At 41.9% G+C, this 21,467-nt stretch overlaps 1 protein-coding gene across 1 annotated transcript in view; it reads right to left on the bottom strand.

Annotated features, from left to right (window-relative positions):
• KIAA1210 (KIAA1210 ortholog) overlaps positions 1-14,032 on the bottom strand; it is a 29,234-nt gene extending 15,202 nt beyond the window's left edge. The window contains exons 1-5 of the mRNA XM_090264044.1: positions 13,999-14,032; positions 8,793-8,961; positions 2,891-3,017; positions 2,460-2,591; positions 1,083-1,232 (exon numbers count right to left, since the gene is read on the bottom strand). Of these exons, the coding sequence (XP_090120170.1) occupies positions 1,083-1,232; positions 2,460-2,591; positions 2,891-3,017; positions 8,793-8,961; positions 13,999-14,032 (612 nt within the window). The remainder of the gene's footprint in view (positions 1-1,082; positions 1,233-2,459; positions 2,592-2,890; positions 3,018-8,792; positions 8,962-13,998) is intronic.
• Positions 14,033-21,467: the final 7,435 nt, after the last annotated feature.

The following is a 21,467-nucleotide window of genomic DNA, read 5'->3' as shown; positions in this document are numbered from 1 at the left end:
TCCCCCTACCCCCTCCCAGCTGATAACCCTCCAAATGATCTCCATACCTATGATTCTGTTCCTATTCTGGTTTGCTTAGTTGGATTTTGTTTTTATTTTTTAGATTCAGTTGTTGATAGTTGTGAGTTGAATCATATACTTTAATATGCAAAAGTATATATTACATGAATTTTTACCACAATAAAAATGTTACCTAATTCAATCCTTCCACCAATTCGCACTGCCTGTCCCAATTAATCTGCTTTAGTGGTATCCTGCAGAAAATACTTACAGTCATAGACTAAATCTATAAATCAGTGAGCATCCATCCCCCTATTGTCAGCCTGTGCTTACCTTTGGTCCTAATTTAATTGTTTGTTTGTTTGTTTCAGTTGACATTTCTAACTGAAGGCTTCTTCCCCTCCCTACAATATTTTAACATCTGAACAGTTTTTTACTGACTGGCCAATTATCTTCATTATAAATTACATTTCTGTTTACTCTTTAATTCCTAATGTTAATTGTTCAAAATTCTACTTCACTCTAAAAGCCCTCTCAAGTTCAATAACAACCAATTAGATTAACTAAACATTAGTTTGAGACTCAAAATGTTGATATGGGCACAATATATCCATATTCCAATTGTTGATGCATATTTTTGGTTGACAAATTTAGATGTATGAGTACACATGCATGCCCTCACGTATCAAATGATTTCTTCATATAGATACGTGTCTATCAAACAATACCTCATGCCCTAACATTTGAGGTTTTGGCATTTAAAACTATAGAGGCTGTACTTGCATACAAATCTCCATTGTTTTCTTCCTGAAATAACTGAAAACAACTGAAAAGTATTTTTTGTTCAGATGTCGCCTTCCATTGCTTACAAATTGAAGGCTAATTATTTGACTTTTAGAATTTGACAAAAACTGTAAACCACAATGCAAATCAAAAGCATCTCCTTCCCCAAACATCTCCCTAGTATTAAGTTACAGCAAGAGAAAAGAAAGTTCAGGAAACTGTGCCTGACTTGTGCTTCACCGAACCCTCTCCACCCCTGCCCCTAGCAACTTGCCATTTAGGATGGGGCTGACACTCACCTTCAATGCCAAGATCTTCTGTGATTCAGCCTTTTGTGGGGCCCTGGGTAACCGTGGTTCAACAGAGAGTCCTTCAAAGTCCTTAGAGATTGTGCCAGATTGTATATGAGGCTGACTGAGACTGGGCTGGTGTGGGCGCAGTGGTGGGATCTGTTAAGGAGGAGTATAAAAGGAGAAAGTTAAAACTTGTGAGCTTTCCTCCAAATTACAAGTGATCTCTTGTTGCTTGTGAGATGTGGTTATTAGGGATCTTTTGTGGTTCCTTATAAATTTTTGGAATATTTGTTCTAGATCTGTGAGATATGTCATTGTTATTTTAATAGGAAATGGATTGAATCTATAGATTGCTTTGGGTGGTATGGACATTTTAGTGATGTTAATTCTTCCTATCCATGAACATGGTATGTACTTCCACTTATTTGTATCTTCTTTAGGTTCTTTCTTCATCATCTTGTAATTCTCCAAGTATAGGTCTTTTACACCTTTGGTGAAAGTTATGCCTAGGTACCTTATTGTTTTTTGTTTTTGTTGTTGTTGTTGCTATAGTAACCAGGATTGTTTTCATTTATTTATTTATTTATTTAGTTAGTTATAGAGTGGGAAAGGGATGGAGAGAGAAAGAGAGACATCAATTGATTGCCTCTCATAGGCTCCCAACTGGGGACCTGGCCTGCAACCCAGGCATGTGCCCTGACTGGGAATCCAACAGGTGACCTTTCAGTTCGCAGGCTGGCACTTAACCCACTGAGCCACACCAGCCAAGGCAGGGATTGTTTTCTTTACTTCTTTTTCTGATAGTTCATTATTGGTGTATACAAATGCCATCTATTTCTGAATCTTAATTTTGTATCCCTCTACTTTGCTGAATTCACTTATTAGATCTAGTAACCTTTGGTAGAGTCTTTAGGGTTTTCTATATGCAATATGATTCATGTCATCTACAAATAATGACAGTTTGACTTTCTCCTTTCCAATTTGGGTGCCTTTTATTACTTCAACTTTTATGATTGCTGTGGCTAAGACCTCCGGTACTATGTTGAATAACAATGATGAAAGCAGACATCTCTGTCTTTTTCCTGTTCTTAAGAGGAATGCTATGATAATGGAAAGACCATGGGTTTTAAAGTCAACACAAGTGGGTCAGTTTTCCAGGTCTATCACTTACTATCTGGGTGAGTTTGAGCAATTTCTTTAACTTCTATGAGTCTTTAATCAATCCTCACAAGCAACCCTTTAAGGTAGATAATGAAAAGAAGGCTCAGAAATTTAAGCAATCAATCCAAGGTTACAGAGCCAGTAAGTAGCAGAGAAAGATTTCAAGCATATGTCTGTATGTATGATTCAGCTCCCATATTTTAAACAATTACATTCCATTACCTCAGTGACCCTGGAGTCTGCAACCCAGATTCCACTTCTGGACACATAATGTGGCGCTACTTCCAACAGAGCGCCAGAAACAGCTCTTTGCATAGTACCAAAGCCAGCCAGAGCTCTGGAAACATGACCTCTCTGTGGAAGAAAGAAAAAACATGGGGGCTGGAATGCATGCACATTAACAATGGACTCTCACTGTCATAATACTTAAAGCATTCTTAGGTGTGTCTAAAGAAGTGAATATGTGCCAGACACTAGGTGAGCACATCATTTATTTGTCCATTCCCTCATTCAATGTTTACAGCAGCCCTGTGGAGGTAGAATCAGCTGAGATGTAGGGCCAAATACCACCCCCCATTTTTTTTGGTGGCTTAGGAATAGGAAATGGAATAGGAGTAGTCCAATAAGGCACTGATGTTCAAATTCATTATTACCTCCAGAGTTCTGCCTCTTTGGAGTTCTGGAGAAGGGTATTTTTTAGTTTCTTGTATTTCAGGTTCAGAATCCAACATGAAGATGCTCTCATGAGACAGGGATTTGGTCACCATGCTTCCCTTAATCCTGGAAATGAAGCAAAAGGTGTTGTAAAAGCAGCCATAGAAACCAAAGACACATGTATATCTATAATATGGCCTATCAAAGATATCACAGAAGAAAGTGGAGATGCATATGTGCTAACACAGGAAGTTGTTCATGAGATATTAAGGACAAAAATAGTATCATCTCATTTAATATATACCTATAATTACATACATATCATTTATGCTAATAGAAAAATGTGTGGAAAGGTAGTCACCAAATTCTTAGTGATGGTTCCCTCTGAGGAATGTAACTAAGGATAGGAAGGGGATTTTAATTTTCTACTTTATGTACTTTCATATAATTTTGATTTTTAAAATTATTAGCACATATATTTTTTACATAATAGTTTCATTGAGATATGGTTTACATACCATACAATTCAGCCATTTAAAGTGTAAAATTCAATAGTGCCAACCCTGTGAAATGGGAGGGAAGACATTGAATCTTGCTGTTATTAAGCTGAGAGTTACAAAAGACCTTTCATACCCAAATTTCTCTCTAGTGATTTTGTTTTGATTTGTTATAAAATATCAGGTATCTGCCCAGGTGCTGGGGACTTTCATTCACCAGGTTTTTTTTTTCTTTCACTCCAAGGTTCTGTAATACATCTATCCTATTTTTAAAGTCTTCTTATGAACCCACCACTCCCCAATACACACCCACAGAGCTTGCTAAACCCTGGTGGAAATACCTTCCAATTGGGAACAGGGCCAGGTTAATGACAACTATGTATTAAGACAAATCAGAGGCAAGTTATAAAAAATGAAAGGCCAAAGGCACAAAAAAACTCCCTTTGGGACTTGGAGTTATATTTTATCTTTTAAAAATTCAACCAAAGACATCATCGGGGAAAAAACTACATACCCATATCTCTTATAAATGTAGATGCATAAATCCTCAATATAATACTAGCAATCTGAATCTGACAACATACAAAGAGAATTATACATTATGACTAAGTAGGATTTACAAGGAATGCAAAGATGCTTTACTATATGCAAATCAATTAATGAAATATATCATATCAATACAATAAAAGCAAAAACCACACAGTCATTTCAATAGATGCAGAAAAAGCATTTGTAGAATCCAATACCCTTTCATGTTTCAAGACACTCAACCTTGACTGAAGACATCTGTGAGAAGCCCACAGCTCATATCATACTTAATAATGAAAGAATGGATGCTTTCTCCCTCAGATCAGGAACAAGATAAGGGTGTCTGTTCTTATCACTTCTATTTAACATTGTCCTGGAAATTCTAACCAGGGAAGTTAGGTAAGAAAATGAAATAAAATGCATCCATATTAGACAGAAGAATTAAAATGATCTCTAATCACGTAAGTTAATCTTCTGTATAAAACTGCTAAGGAATCCATTAAAACTACTAGAACTAATAAATGAGTTCCGCACGGCTGCAAAATACAACATCATTACACAAAAATTGATTTTATTTCTATATATTCAAAATGAATAATCCAAAAGGTTACTTTGGAAAATAAAAGAAAGAAAACTTTTATTTACAATAGTTTAAAAAGAATAAAATACTTAGGAATAAATTTAACATTAAAATAGTAACAAATGGGCAAAGGACCTGAACAAACACTTCTCCAAAGAGGACATACAGAGGGCCCATAGGCATATGAAAGAATGCTCAACATCACTAGCCATCAGAGAGATGCAATACCACTTCATACCAGTCAGAATGGCCATCATCAACAAATCAACAAACAAGTGCTGGTGAGGATGTGGAGAAAAGGGAGCCCTAGTGCACTGTTGGTGGGAATGCAGACTGGTGCAGCCACTGTGGAAAACAGTATGGAACTTCCTCAAAAAAACTAAAAATGGAGCTGCCTTTTGATCCATTGATTTTACTGTTAGGATTTTACCTGAAGAATCCTGAAACACGAATTCAGAAGAACTTATGCACCCCTATGTTCATAGCAGTGCTATTTACAATAGCCAAGTGCTGGAAACAGTTTAAGTGCCCATCTGTAGATGAGTGGATTAAGAAAGTTGGGTAAATTTACATAATGGAATACTATGCAGCAGAAAGAAAGAAGGAACTCCTACCATTTGCAACAACATGGATGGAACTGGAGAGTATTATGCTTAGTGAAATAAGTCAGGCAACGAAAGACAAATACCATATGATATTACCTAATACAGGACACTAATGAACAACACAAACAAATGAGCAAAGTAGAACCAGAGGCACGTATCAAGGAGCAGACTGAAAGTGACCAGAGGGGAGGAGGGCAGGAGAAGCAGGGAAATAAGGTGAAGGGCTTAGTCAAGGAACTAGTATAAATGACCCATGGACATGGACAATGGGGTAATGAGGTGGAGATGGACTGTGGGAGAAGGGGTGGGCAGAGTTGGGGGGAGTAATGGAGGAAAATGTGGGACAACTGTAATAGAAAAAGACAATAATAAAAACAATAAAAAATGGTAACAAACTCACAACTGAACCTAAAAAATAAAAACAAAAGCAAACTAAGCAAACAAGCAGAACAGGAACAGACTCATAACTATGGGGATCATTTGGAGGGTTATCAGCTGGGAGGGGGAAAGGGGAGAAATGGGGAAGATGTGCAGGGATTAAGAAGCATAATTGGTAGGTACAAAATAGACAGGGCGATATTAAGAACAGCATAGGAAATGGAGAAGCCAAAGAACTTATATGCACAACCCATGGACATGAACCAAGAGATGGGATTGCTAGAGGGAAGGGGGATACCAGAAGGAAGGGGGCAAGGGGAAAAAATTATGACAACTGTTAGAGCATAATCAATAAAATATACTTTAAAAAAGAGAAATAAAAATATATATCCCACAACAAACTTCTACACAAATATTCATCACAGCATTCTTTAAAATAGCCAAAAGGTGGAAACAGCCCAAATATCTGTCAACCGAAAAATAGATAAAATGTGGTATATATCCATGCAATGGAATACTACTATTGGGGAGTATAAAGGAATACATGCTACATTGTGGATGATCCTTGAAAACATGCTAAGGGAAATAAGCCAGTCAGAAAGTAGGTAAGTGGTCACCTAGGGCTGGAGTGGGAGTAAAGATAGAGTGGGGATTGAATGCTAATGAGTATAGTTTCTTTTAGGGAGGGATTGAATTGTCATAAAATTGGATAAAATAAAATTTTAAATGTCAAAGATTTTTTGCACTTATCACCTTTATTATAAAACAGTGCACATTAAGTTGGCACTTTAAAAACAATGGTAACTAAAGTAGCAGCTCAAGCACTGTAGGGCTAACACTGACCCTGTCATTGTGAGCCTATCTGGTTACTGGACATGCACATGGGTACATTTGATCATGACACACCCTGAGGACAATCTGGTGTTATGAAGATTAAAATGACACCAAGTTAATGTGGCTTGTGGGCCAGCAAGAGAGGTGAAGAGGCAGATGTCTTTTGTACTCAACTCCTACTCACCTTTTCCCTGTAAAACTCTGCTACTCAGTGGCCCTGGAGGTGAAGGCAACATGCTCTGCTTTAGTAAAATAGCAGTCTAGTAGGAAATTAGTGTGACTGCAGATAAACACTTAATGAGCCTATAGGACTGAGTCAGCATTGAGAGCAATATTTCCAGACATCTCTATATACAGACATTTGCTGACAAAAACACTTTCACTCATTGTTTCTCTGTAACTTGCTGGCTCACATCAGGCTGGGACCAGTGCAGCATCTGTGACTACCTTGCCTCCCTGTTTTGTGCAGAAAAACTGCAAGGAATTCTTAAGCCATTAGTAGGCTTAGAAACTTGTCATTTCCAGGCTGTGCATGCACCAGAGTACAGCTGTTGAATTGGCTATCCCTGGTGAAAGAATTACATCAGCACCAGCTGTGGCCAAGTTCATCAGAAACGAAACCTCCTGTCTACAGGACATATCTAGTGCTTATCGATCTTCCCTCTACTGGCAAAAATAAGAAACACATCCAAAACTCAAAATAAAAGCTTCACCTTAGTTAAAGGCAATAAAGCACATTACATCAGCAGCCATTAAAAAAATCCAATGGAGGAATTGAATTCGCCCGTCAACCAGATATAGCTTAATACAGTCTTGAAAATAGATACTACTCCTACCCACTGTACAGCTCAGGGGACGGCTGAGTCTCAGCTTTTTTAAATGATTGATTGCTTCAATTAATTACAAAGGAGCTGATCTCCCTTCTTAACTCAATAACATTCTCCAGGGTTTGTCCCCTAGCACATTAAGCAAGAGACTGAGATCAGGGGTGACCTTCAGGCCTCCTAAATTATAACTATTAATTGATGTTCCTTGCAGAACAAAGACCTATTTCAGGTCCTTAGAAAAGCACCCTTCCACATATATAAGAGTTTGCTTACGCACTTGTACGCACTCCCTCTGCCTCTCATTCTCATTCTTTGTTCTTCCTTCCTTTCACCACCCACTTCACAGAGCTGTGCATGCACAAACCTTCTCTGTATTGAAAATTCATCAGACTAAATGGACCACTTTTGAGGGGGACAAGTAAGTAAGAAGGGGAAATGTACAAGTTTAGTAGAGACAACTCTTACCAATTTGTAGAGACAATGTAGAGTAAATCCAAATGCCCCTTCCCTCCCCATCCCAGCCTGCAGTTTTTAGAATGGCTAGTCTTAACCTTACTTAGAGCTATAAGGCAATGGTCTATAACAGTATGACCTGTGAGGTATGAAACAAGCCCCTCTGTCCAAAACCATCTCTCCCACTAGAAAAGCTATCTGAAATTCCTCACATTCAATGCACTCATTAAGGTCCTCCTTGAGGCGACCTATGTGCTAACTGTTAAGGGGCAATTTAACATGTTTTCTAACTGTCCAATCACCACCAAGCAAAGCCTTGAGGGAAAGGGGAGAAGCACAGGTGAGCTGTGTGGAAAGTCCAGATAAGTCGAGTTTAAGGTCAAGAGAATATGTTCAAGTGGAATTCCATAGAAGGGGATCCAATTGAGCCAGGAAGAGCTGGGGGTACTGGGTATCCAGACTTTCCACAATAGGATGTGGAAATTGGGGCATCACAGATGAATTTGGAATAGGGGTGGCAGTGGCAGGAATGGTATGACTTCCCCATCCCTTCTGTGACCAGCTGCAGCATTTCCCCTAGTCTCCTGAGATGGAGGGGAAACTAGATTTGGGTTCTCCGCTTATTTATTTATTCATTTTTACATTAACACAGTGACTTCACACTTATGCCCCAACACAGTGAGATGGCTTCACTGAGACTTTAATCACACATTCTGAGATCTAGCTTCCCTTGCCCAGTAATCACAGAACTGCAGTTTGAGGGCCAGGCAAGCAAACCAGACCAAGCTCCTGAATAAAATAGGCTATCCTTACCTTACGAAACAGAGGTCTCCAGCTCCTCTTTAGTTGTAGGCCCTATTTCTCAAGTTCTCATAGCTATGACAGGGAAGGATTTCTTTGATCTACTTCACTCTCCACCAAAACCTCCTGGGGAATGGATGTGCACTTACCACGTTCCAACCCACTGAGCTGTGTGGCCCAGATGACAAATCTACACATGAGCACAGAGAAAGGCCACAGGAAAATGGCTTTATTGGCAGTGGCCACTGACCCTGCCCCCATAAGCATGGAAGCCAAGAGTCCCTGGAACCAAAGGTCCACCGGTGATTAGTTGCCAAAGGGGGATCCAGATCTAGCTACCTGCCCTTACCTTGTCCCTATCCCCCTTCAACCCCTTCACGTGATGCCCCCAAGTTTACCTAGACTGATATTCTTGACCTTCTTGAACCAGATCCAGAGAAGAGCTGTTAACACTGCTGATGGACAAGCTTGGTTTCAGGCTCCTCCCTCTGTAGATATATTCAGGCTCTTTCTTCTTCTTCTTAGCAAAGAAGTCCCTCAAGGTTTTAAACTTGGATTTCTTCTTTCCTGAAAGTTATAAATGAAAGTGAAACAGTGTGATGGTGGAAGGGAGGAGAGAAGAGAAAACAGGGTCTTCGTGACACGAAGGAGGACCATGATCACAAGTGTCCTGTAGACCTTGGCCCTTGCTCCCAGGGGCCACAGCACAATTCATTTGGTTTGTTCTCTTCTTAATACTCAATGATAAAGTATCTGAGTTGCTGGTGAGAGCAGAAGCTCAGTCCCCAGCTTGTGTATGGTGTTTGGGCAGCCTCGATTCAGGCCCAACTCACCAGGCATTCACTTTTCTCTCAATGTCGACTCTTAATATACACCTGTTTTCTGGCCCTAAGAAGTTAACTCATATGCAGCAATTATTGAGCCAACATAAGCACTTGTTACCCCCCAAACTCCACCCTGGTGGCTGGAGTCATCACAATCCAGTCGGGGAGCTAAGCTCCCACATGTGGAATCCAAGCAGGAGCTGGTACTACCCAAGGCTTCAGTACCCTGTATGTGAGTTGATATTGCCCAGCCTGTGTGCTGAAAGAATGCAGACCCAAAGAGTCAATGCAGTCAGTTGATACATTCAGGGAAGAGTTTCTTGAGGAAGGAATTTATGAACAAGGGAGAAGGCTGAGAATCAAAAAGAAGAAAAGCCATCTGTGCAAAAGGCATGACAAAATTGGATACCACAGGGTTTTACAAGGGGCAGGCATGTGTGTGCATGCATGTGTATTACGTGCATTATATGTCTTCTTCAATCACTGCTGATTGGTTTGGATTATCTACAGGGCTGCTGCCCTCTGCACATGTAGATAATTGAAAGGTTGCTTTATATATAATATAATAACTACCAGGACAGTAGTGAGGAATGTGAGCTTTAACTGTTCCTAAGGCTCTGATTGGGCTTTCTTTAGTTTCCTAGTAAGCGCATATGTCTTTATCGGGGCTCCATAGAAGAGGAAAGAGGGGGAAAGTTAGCACTACATTCTTCAGAAGGAAGGAATTAGCTCTTATTTCTGTCACATGCAGTGATTTATTTACCAACTGAGGTGTCTCGTTGCCATTCCCAACAATCTGGTCTCTGGAAGTACTCTTGCCAGCACAACCATGTTGCTGGCAGTGATGGACCCAGCAAGGGAGTTGCCAACAGGGCTGGTATTACAAAGGCTTAGTGATATAATGGAAAGCACCACCCAAAAGTCAGAAAACTCTAGAGTTTTTGGTTTGGATCTGCTGTCAATTAACTCTGTGACCTTGGGTAAATCACTCAGCCTCTGGCACTCAGCAGAAACATGAGGGGATCACACTAATCAGCCTCTCCCAAAATATGTTCAGAGGGCTACACATGGATCTGTTGCCTGGAAAATGGATCTGCAGTTCATTCAACCCGGGAGACACTGGATTAGACAAAGTTTAGGGGTCTGCTTTCCAGCAAGTTTCCTGAAACTTCCAACATCCCTACGTGTATAGTGAAGCTCCAAGAAACTGGACAACAATATTGTCTCCCAAATACACGTTGGCAGAATGTCTGGAAAAATATACTTGGGAAATGCTAGAGCTTTTTCTAGTTCTGAAATGGTATGACCTATTCATGTATTGATTACTACTGGGCCTGCCTATTAGAGAGGTTTCTAAACTTCAAGGCCTGCCTAAAGTCCAGTTGCCGACCAATTATTATAATTCATGTTTCTCTCTGTACATCTAAAACTTGAGTGTTGGCACCAAAAGTTTTGTGTCTGAATGCTCTCTAGTCTGCACATTGATTCATCCATTCAATAAATATTCATTAAGATCAAGTACTACATTTTAGGTGTCATGAGAAAATAAGAAGATATAATTATACATCTTAGGTATTATCCCCCCCATCAAAGCTGTAGGTAGGCCCTCATTAGCATCCCTTTAGCAACTAACACAATGCAAGGCAAGCTGTGACATTCAAGAGACAACTGAGTCCATTGAGGGGCACAGACTACCAACAGTTTGTCACTTCCCTTACATTGAGATCACTGAGCAGTCATCCTTAAACATCCTATAATTTAAAAACACTGGCTTTTATTGGGGTTGATGTAAATTGCAAATAATGTAGGTAAAGAGCTTAGCATAATATCCAGTGTGTAGCAAGTGTTAGTAAATTTGAGCTTGTATTAGGTAATCAATAATTAGTTGTTTATTAAGACCAGATTCAATTCTATCTATCTAATCTATAGATAAAGGGAAGCAGCCCCACATCTCTAAGTCAATAGTGAGCTCTAAAATATACATGATTAGAGAAAAAGAAGCTAGCATGGAAAGGGCAATAAAAAATAAAAAAAAGACTGTAGCCCTGGCTGGTATGGCTCAGTTGGTTGAAGCATCATCCCACAGACCTAAAGGTCATGGGTTCGATCCCCTGTCAGGGTACATACTCAGGTTGTGGGTTCAATTCCTGGTCAGAGCACATAGTAGAAGGCAACCGAACAATGTTTCTGTCTCACATTAATGTTTCTCTCTCCCTGCCCCTTCCTCTCTCTCTAAAAGCAATGGGACAAAATGTCCTTGGGTGAGGATTTGAAAAAGACAAACTGTAGGACTGTTTGCTTGGTAATCGTTTCTTAAGTAATTTCAGTTTTGTATGATTTGGGCCATTCTCATCTACTAAGAAGTGTTTATATAGAGTCATGGTTGGGACATACTTGGTAATTCTACCTAGAGATATAAAAAATAAAACATGAAGATACAATAGAAAACACATATTTTCCAAGTTCCTTTCTTTAATTTTCTACAAGAAAAATTAAACTAATTTCTATGACAATAAAATGAAAATATTTAAAATCTTTGACCTCAGAGAACTACTATGAGGATTCAATGTGAAAATGTTGGCTCTAAAGTAATCGACATTTTGTTATCTTGCCTTCTCTTAATCTCCCCACCCCAAAGTGATTTCTAAAATCTATGAAATAGTGAGATTTTTATGTAAAATCCTCATTACTATACTATACTAATTATTATAATTAGCTTTATAAAATATTTTATTTATTTATTTTTAAAGAGAAAAGAAGGGAGGGAGAGAGGAAGGAAACATCGATGTTTGAGAGAAACATCAGTTGGTTGCCTCTCCCATACCCCCAGCCAGGGACCAGGGACCTGGCCCACAACCCAGGCATTTGCCCTGACTGGGAATCCAACCAGTGACCTTTTTATTTGCAGGGTGGTGCTCAGTCCACTCAGCCACACCAGCCAGGGCTATAATTAGTTTTTTTACTGAAAAATTTTTACCAAGTGGATCTCTGGGGAACATGCTCTTGAGTATTTTCCTATTTTTGTGGTGTAAATACTCACCTCAGTCAATTTCAAGCCACCAACATGACATTTGGGAAGAGAGATGCACAGTCTCTCAAGCTACTGTGAGCCAGTAAGTAATTCCCACCCAGTGAGGATGAATTGGGAAGTGTCCCTTCACAAACAGGAAGGAGCATCCTGTATTTTAGCCTTTGCAGGCATTGCCATTTTTTCAAACAGAATTAATATGATTGATTAATTCTTGACAGATGGATCTCTTTCTGGCCTTTGGAAAGGGGAGAAATTTTATGTTCAGAGTCTTTGGAAACAGTGATTATTGCCTCTCTTGCTTCAAAATGCCAGAACGGAAGAGACGAGGGCGAAGCTGGAGGATTTGGAGTTGCAAGCCTGCTTCTCATAACCCAGCAGAGATATTTGTCACACAATTTATAAACACTTCATAACTGAATCAAAGCACTTCAAAGAAACTTTTCAGGCTGCAAAACTGAATGTACCTGCCATTACCATTATATGACCAAACAAAAGTATGCATTAACACATTTTTACGTTCCTAAACTAACAAAATTACTAGTAACTGTAGAACTGTAAAATTAAGTATGCATGCATTCCAATTTCCCCCCAATTTTCCATTTTTACTGGGCAAAACAACTTATTTTTCCATGAGGATTCAAAGTGCCTTAAGCAATGTGTGTCTCTTTCGTTTATGGGCACTAGACGGAAAAGAATGTTTCCATCTTCCCTGTAGCATAGCTCTGGTTATGGTGGTGGTATAGCTTTGTCAGTGGGGAGTTGGGGGAGCACCAAGAGATAGTAATGATTACACATGGTGGGTGGGATGCTCATTGATCTAGGTCAGTGACTTAGAAGCTTGAGACGGATGACCTTACCATTGCCAGACAGTCAATGTCAGCTGCAAGATTCCAAGTCTTCAGCCTACTCTAGATTAGACCTCCCCATCCCTTACCACATCAGACACCATCTATGGAGATGAACCGAGAGTGAGTTACAAAGCTGGGAGCTGTCCACATGCTGTATTACTTTTGAACCCTAATGGAATCCAAGAGATTTGCCATGTATTCAAATGTACAAATTGATCTTTCAAGCTTTCTTTGTAAAGGAGTACCTTTAAATTGCCAGCAGCTGAGTCCTGAGTGGGCTGGTTTAAAGAGCTGCTAAAAGTATAATGGGCAGATAGACCTATACAGCAGTTTTGGGTGAAAACCCACAGTTGTGTCCAGTGATGTCTATGTAGGTCACCTATACACTGGATACCTTATGTCCCATAAGGTACAGCAGTGGTGGTCAGTGAGCTGACAGCTGTCTAGACTTCTCCTATAACAAAGCCATTCATTTCTGGGTCCAAACCCAAGGACTATGTATTCCCAAACAGGAAGTAGCTTTCAACATCTTCATCCAATCAGGGCCTGTAGTGTGTCACGTGCCAGAAAATGGCTCATGGCAGGCAGGTTTCCCCCCAGAGAAGAAAACATTGTTAAATCCAATGATGGAATCATTGCTGCTGGGTTGTACATTTGCTTATCCGCCATGCACACAAGCAGCCCACATAAGCTGAACTGAGCTTTAAAAATGTGTCACATAATGATGACCTTGTTCTCTTGCACTCCTGCTTGGAAGGAAAACATTTCTAACGAGCTCTTCTTCTTTTCGACCTCCAAACAGTCACCTTAGTGTCTGGCTAACAATAAGTAATACTAAAAATTACTCACATGTTTGGACTTTTTAAAAAATCTTGGGAACAGAAGAAAGGCATTTTCTTACCTCCATTCTTCGCCAAGCTGCACTGCATTGGCATCTTCTTTTGTAGGCACCTATCTAACTCATATTCAGAAAGATAGGTAGTTGGTTTAGTGGTTGGGGTTGCCTAGGTGAGGAGGCTTATCATTTATTTATTTATTTATTTATTTACTCACTCACTAATTAAGTAATTTTGAGTGTCTAATCATTCTCTCTGAGGCCTAATACTAAACAATGGTGACACAGATGAAGACCCAATTCTCCTCCTAAAAGATCCATGCACCAGACTCACTCTCCCTTGCCCTATATGATCAGTGAGGTCAGGCCTCCAGGAAGCCACAAAAAGGTTCCCTTATTTCTGTCTTTCCATAGCAAATCTTCTTCAGCATATACTACTGAAAAAACTCAGCGAAAATTGAAGAACAACCCAGTGAACTGTTAAATGCAGTTCTGTCTTTAAGTTCAATATTTCATTTTAAGTCTTAGGTTCTTTTTATCCATTTTTTGATGTCAATAAAGCTTATCATTGTTTAGTGATTTTGGCCTCCCTTTCTATCACTCATGGGCACCTATTACACATATAGTTGGCACCATAATACAGGCAATAGATACCCATCTGAGTAAGTTTTCCAAGAAGGAAATTTTTGTAAGTGGAATCCTACGTAGCAGAAGCCTATGATGGCATTTTTTTGTTTCTATCCCCTCTTTATTGTTGGTTAAATTTAGATTACTAACTACAGTAAAACCTCAGTTGAATCTTTCCGATCATGGGCTGCTCTGATTTTTCTGAGTAAGCAGAAATACTTCCCCTGCCTTAGTAAGTTGAACCTGATAATCATACCCAGAGAAGATTGCAGGGCCTCAGACAAACCTTTTGACTATTAGATTGGAAAGGAAAGTGAAGAGTATAGAAGGCTAAAAAGTAAATGTGGACTGAGCTTAATGTTGTTAGAAATTTGGTATGAACTTATTTGCTTGTGACTGGATTATCTTTCTTGATTGGTTAATTCTTGGTTGTTAAATACAGTAAACGAATCTAGTTCCAGTTATCAAGATTTTATTGGGCCCTGGCTGGTGTGGCTCACTGGATTGAGTGCAGGCCTGTGGACTAAAAGGTTGCTGGTTTGATTCCCAGTCAGGGCAGCCTGGGTTATGGGCCAGGTCCCTGGCTGGAGGCATGTGAGAGACAACCAACTGATGTTTCTCTGACACATCAATGTCTCTCTCCCTTCCTTCCCCTCTCTCTCTGAAAATAAACAAATAAATAAAATTGTAAAAATATCTTTAAGAGAAAGATTTTATTGGGTTACTTACCCTCGTCACTAGCTTCCAGAACTTCCAAGGTATCAAAAGTATCGTCTATTGATTCAGTCACAGTAGGATCGCTAAAGTAAAATATACAACGGAAAAGAAAAAGATCAGCTTTTGATATCCAGAATGTAGCACAATCATTTTACGCTACTCATTATCCTTCATTTAGAGCAGCAGTTCTCAACCGGTATACGACAAGAATTTTTAAAATATTCAATACCGGACTATTTAGTGAGGGACACTGACCTGTTTTCCCTTAGACTGTAAAACAAAAAAATGACAACAGCCAACACAACAATAGCTATATGGTGTGACTGCCCTGTCTTGAACCATATATAAGTCATATATAATAGACTTGCATTGTACTGGTCACATCACATAATAAGGTTGCATCTGATTGGTTAATTCTTAGTAGCAGAAATCCTTATATACAAGTAAAGGCACCTGATTTTTTTTTGGAATTCACTGCGGAACAACAAGGGTAGGTAATTACTATTATTATTTTTTTGTAAATCAATCAAAATTATACCTACTTTTTGTCAGATGGGCAAAAATATATTTTTTGGTGTGCCACAAAATTTTAGTGATTCGTTTATGTGCGCCATGAGATAAAAAAATGTTGAAAAGCGCTGAGTTAGAGCCTCAAATTATTCAAGAAGAAAAGTACTGTGTACAAAGTATACAAAGAGAATTATCTTTCCTTTAAAAAAAGACAATGAGTCCATTGAAATAAAATGTCCAGAATAGACAAATACATAGTCGCACCTGAAGCCAAGCTGTATTGACTCTGTCTTTCCCCTTGGATCCTTCAGCTGCGAAGAGAGGGGGGGTCTGCTGCATGGGCAACAGCTGGCCCTCCATATCACCCTGCCCGGGCTTTGTAGCTTCACTGGAGAGGACACTCCAGCATCATCGCAAGATGTCCACTCAACACGGGAGGAGACAGATACCGGTTATAAGCTCATCCGATTGGCGAAGGAAACGAGCGCCAGGGGTCTCCTCTGACGGTGGGAGAGGTCATCACACCTCACTGGACAGCTACCGCCCGCCTCAAGCTGGGCAGCCCCCAGCCAATTAGGTGCCGTCTCGCCATGGCTCACCTGCCCCACTGGGTGCGTGGGGATCAGAGAGGCATCTCTCGAAAAGTGGGCCACAAAACACTCGCACCAGGCAATTCCAAGCAAACAACAAGAAAGAAGCCTCCAGCTCTTCGCCTCGCTAGCTGGAACATCAGGACCATGTGTCCTGGACTTACTGCAGACCTTCCGTGGGTCAATGGTGCCAGGAAAACCGCCGTCATCGACAGGGAACTGGCACGACTAAACATCGACATTGCGGCTCTACAGGAGACCCGGTTGGCCGACAACGGAACTATCAGAGAAACCAACTACACCTTCTACTGGCAAGGGAAGTCTCCGAACCAACCAAGACAGCACGGTGTTGGGTTCGCTGTGAAGAACACGCTTGTTAACTCCATAGAGCCACCCACAGGAGGCACAGAGAGATTACTTACCCTCCGATTGTCAACAACTTTCGGCCCAGTCAGCATTCTTAGCGCGTATGCCCCAACCCTCTGCGCCACCACCGAAGAGAAAGAACAGTTCTACCATGCACTGGACGAAGCGTTATCCAAGATCCCCAGAAGTAACGCTCTTTATCTCCTTGGAGACTTCAACGCAAGAGTAGGAGCCGACCACATGGCCTGGCCTACCTGCCTCGGAAACTTTGGGAGAGGAAAGATCAATGAGAATGGTCAGCGACTGCTTGAGCTTTCGTGTCACCACGGCCTGTGCGTGACAAACACATTCTTCAAGTGCAAAGAGATCCACCAGGTGTCATGGAGGCACCCCCACTCCCGCCACTGGCACCAGCTTGACCTCGTCATCACCAGAAGAACGGATATTGGCAGCACCCTCCTCACCCGCAGCTACCACAGTGCAGACTGCGACACGGACCATGCCCTCGTGGTAAGCAAGGTGCGCATAACGCCGAAGAGGTTGCACCACTCCAAGATGAAGGGTCGCCCACGCATCAACACCAGTTGTGCCAGCAACCCAGTTAAGACCCAGCAATTCATCAACAGGATGGAAGATGCACTTGGCGAGGGAATGGCGGCAGACGACATTATCGAATCCAATTGGTCACGTCTCCGCGACGCCATATACAACTCCGCCATTATTGCTTACGGGAAGAAAGAGCGGAAGAACGCTGACTGGTACGAGGCTCACTGGGAAGAAATGGAACCCGTGATCGAGGCTAAGAGGAAGGCCCTACTGGCTTACAAGGCCACGCCCACTCCCAGTACACTTCAAGCTCTACAGGCTGCCAGGAACAAAGTCCAGAAGACCGCCCGCCACTGTGCCAACACCTATTGGCTAAACCTGTGCAGAAGCATCCAGGAAGCCGCCGATATAGGCAATGCACGAGGAATGTATGAGGGTATCAAGAAGGCAACAGGCCTAATCCCCTCCAAGATCGCCCCCCTTAAGTCCAAGACAGGTGAGGTCATCACTGACCAGGAACAGCAAATGCGGCGGTAGACCGAGCACTACCTCGAGCTGTACGCGACGAGGAACACCGTAACAGACACTGCTCTTAACGCCATCCCAGACCTACCAGTCATGGAGGAGCTAGACACCCCACCTACTGCGGCAGAGCTCGGCAAAGCCATCGACCGCCTCGCTTGCGGGAAAGCACCAGGAAGCGACGGAATCCCTCCAGAAATCCTAAAGAGCGGGAAACCAGTCCTGCTACAGCCGCTCCACCATCTACTCTGTCTCTGCTGGAAGGAGGGTTACATCCCTCAGGATATGAGAGACGCCAACATTATCACCATGTACAAGAACAAAGGAGACCGCAGCGACTGCAACAACTACCGGGGCATCTCTCTCCTCAGCGTCGTCGGCAAAGTATTCGCCCGGGTCGCTCTTGCCCGCCTGCAGACCCTTGCTTCCCGCGTCTACCCAGAGTCCCAGTGTGGCTTCAGAGCTGGCCGATCAACAGTGGACATGATCTTCTCCCTACACCAGCTGCAGGAGAAGTGTCACGAGCAGCATAAACCACTCTACCTCGCCTTTATCGACCTCACGAAGGCGTTTGATCTGGTCAGTCAAAGCGGACTCTTCGGCTTGCTACGGAAGATTGGCTGTCCACCACATCTGCTTGCTGTGGTCATGTCCTTTCACGACAACATGCACAGCACGGTGTCCTACAACGGCGCAACCTCTGAGGCCTTCCCAGTCAGCAGCGGAGTAAAGCAGGGCTGCGTCCTCGCGCCTACGCTGTTCGGAATCTTCTTCTCCATGCTCCTCCACTACGCCTTTAAGGACTGCAGCGAGGGTGTCTTCATTCACACCAGATCCGATGGCGAGCTCTACAACCTGGCCCGTCTACGAGCCAACACCAAAGTCAAAGAGGTGCTCATCCGTGAGATGCTCTTTGCCGACAACGTAGCCTTGACATCACACTCCGAAGAGGGACTCCAGCAGCTACTCACTTGCCTTTCCCACGCATGCAAGGAGTTCGGACTAGCCATCAGCCTGACGAAGACGAACGTTATGGCTCAAGGCACGGGGACTCCCCCATGCATCACCATCGACGGATACACCCTGGAGGTTGTCAACGACTTCACTTACCTCGGGTCCACAATCTCGAGCTCTCTGTCAGTCGACTTGGAGGTCAACCGGAGAATCGCCAGGGCAGCCACAGTTATGGCCAAACTGAACCGGCGAGCGTGGAACAATTCCAGCCTCACTGAGAAAACCAGACTGCGCATCTACCAAGCCTGCGTACTCAGCACTCTCCTCTATGGCAGCGAGTCGTGGACCACCTACGCAAGGCACGAAAGGAAACTCAACAGCTTCCACATGAGGTGCCTGCGACGCGTCCTGCATGTCGCCTGGCAGGATAAGGTCCCCAACACCAAGGTGCTGAAGCGAGCCAACATGAGCAGTTTGCATGCAGTTCTTAGTGAGAGACGCCTCAGGTGGCTCGGCCATGTCAAAAGAATGGATGCAGGCCGTATTCCCAAAGACCTCCTCTACGGCGAGCTAGCAGAAGGCCAGAGGATGACAGGGCGCCCAAAACTGCGGTTCAAAGACATCTGCAAAAAGGATATGACACAATGCTCCATCAATCTCAACACATGGGAAGTTCAAGCAGACGACCGCCTAGCCTGCAGGCTCGCGGTCAGGCAAGGTACGTCACGCGCGGAGGCTGCGCGCAATGAGGAGGCGGTCCAGAAAAGATCGAGGCGGAAGCAGCGTCAACAGCAGCAACAACAGCCATCTGCCTTCACCTGTAACAAGTGCGGCAGGGATTATCACTCCCGAGTCGGACTGCACAGCCATTCTCGGCGGTGCAGATAGACTCTCAAGAAGCTACGCCATCGTCTCTCGAGACGGACGGCTGCCGACGACGACGACAGTCACAGAAAGTGTCCTACTTTTGGCTGAGGAGATAGGATTTCTTGGGGCGGGGGCAGTTGAGTGACACTACAGGGTTTCTTTCTGAGGTAATGAAAATGTTCAAAAATTAATTGTGGTGATGGTCATACAAATCTTTGAATACATTAAAATGCATTGAATTTTATACTTTAAATGGATTAATTGTACAGTATGTAAATTATATCTCAATAAAGCTGTTACCTAGCCCCACCCCCCCCAAATGTAAAATTCTTGCTCTATTACCTTGTGTTGGGGCCCACTCCTTTTGCAGGGTGCACCCAGGGAGACAAAATTGTATTGATAAGGCACAAAATATAAAGGCATTTGACTACATCAAAATTTAAAACTTCCACCATAAAAACAGTTACAGAAGGTTATCAAACTAGGAAACAATACTTGAAATAGATATAGATATAGGGCTCAATTTTCTTAATTTTTCAAGAGCATACACTATCCAATAAAAAACAAACAATCCATTATAAAAGGGAGCAAAGGATACAACAAGCAGTTTGTTTATAGAACCAGAAATATAGCCCTGACTGGTATGGCTCAGTGAGTTTGCCATCATCCCATGAACCAAAAGTTCGCTGGCTTGATTCCCAGTCAGGTTACATGACTGGGTAGCGGGACAGGCCCCCAGCTAGGGGTGTGCGAGAGGCAACTGATCAATGTTTCTCTTGCACATCGATGTTTCTCCCCGTTCTCTTTCTCCCTCCCTTCCCCTCTCTCAAAAAATAAATAAATAAAATCTTTTAAAAAATAATTTTTCATAAGGAAAAAAAATACAATAATGAATAAATAATAATACAAGAATAAACTCTGTTTCCTGTACTCACAACTGTAAACTTGCTTTTTCCCCACCCAGTATGAAAGACTAATGGGAGAACAAAGAAAGGGAGCATCTTGGCAGCATCCGAATCCCTGGCGCACTAACAGAATTATTCAATTTAACTATCATTCCATTTAACTAGCTCTTGAGTTCAGATTGTCTCAAATTCTGTCTGGTATACTTACCTTATTTCCCCAACTGAATCCTAAGGCCCTGAGGACGGCACCACCATCAGCCGAGTTGTCTTCCCTTCTAAATAAACAAACCAATGACCACAGCAAAACGCACAAACCTCCCTTTAGTGGGAATCTTCTTCCTGCTACCACTACATTTCTATGCATCTCTTTAAAGCAAAATTCAAGAGTTATCTATACTTACTGCCTTTATGTCTTCATTTTTCATTCTCCTGAGCTCTCAAATCAGACTTCCAAATCGAATGACTTCCAAACCACCCCACCAAAACGGCTCCTGTGAAAGTCAGCAAGCACACTGGACTTCCCAGCAGCATCTGACAACTCCTTCTTTCTGAATAACTTTATCACTTGCCTTTATCACCAACACCACCTACAATTTTTCTCATTGGCTGTTACTTCTCAACCTCCTGTTTCTCCTCACTGAATTTGAAATGTAGCACTCAAGGGTTCTGTCCTCCACCCTCTTATTTATGTACAAGCATTTCTGAGACTGGTACTATGAGCCACATATGCAATTTTTAATTTTCTAGTAGCTACATTTTAAAAAGCAAAAAGAAGCAGGTGATGTTACTTTTAATAATATTTTATTTAACTCATAGAACCTAATTATTTTCATTTCAACATGTAATCATTACAAAAATAATATCAATGAGATATTTTATATTTTTTTACACTAAGCATTTGAAATCTGATTTGTATTTTAAACATATAGCA

This window comes from Furipterus horrens, unplaced genomic scaffold, assembly GCF_987537825.1.
Source record: "Furipterus horrens unplaced genomic scaffold, mFurHor1.1.pri manual_scaffold_17, whole genome shotgun sequence".
In the NCBI taxonomy this organism is placed as follows: domain Eukaryota; kingdom Metazoa; phylum Chordata; class Mammalia; order Chiroptera; family Furipteridae; genus Furipterus; species Furipterus horrens.
This window is presented reverse-complemented; position numbering and strand designations above follow the sequence as displayed.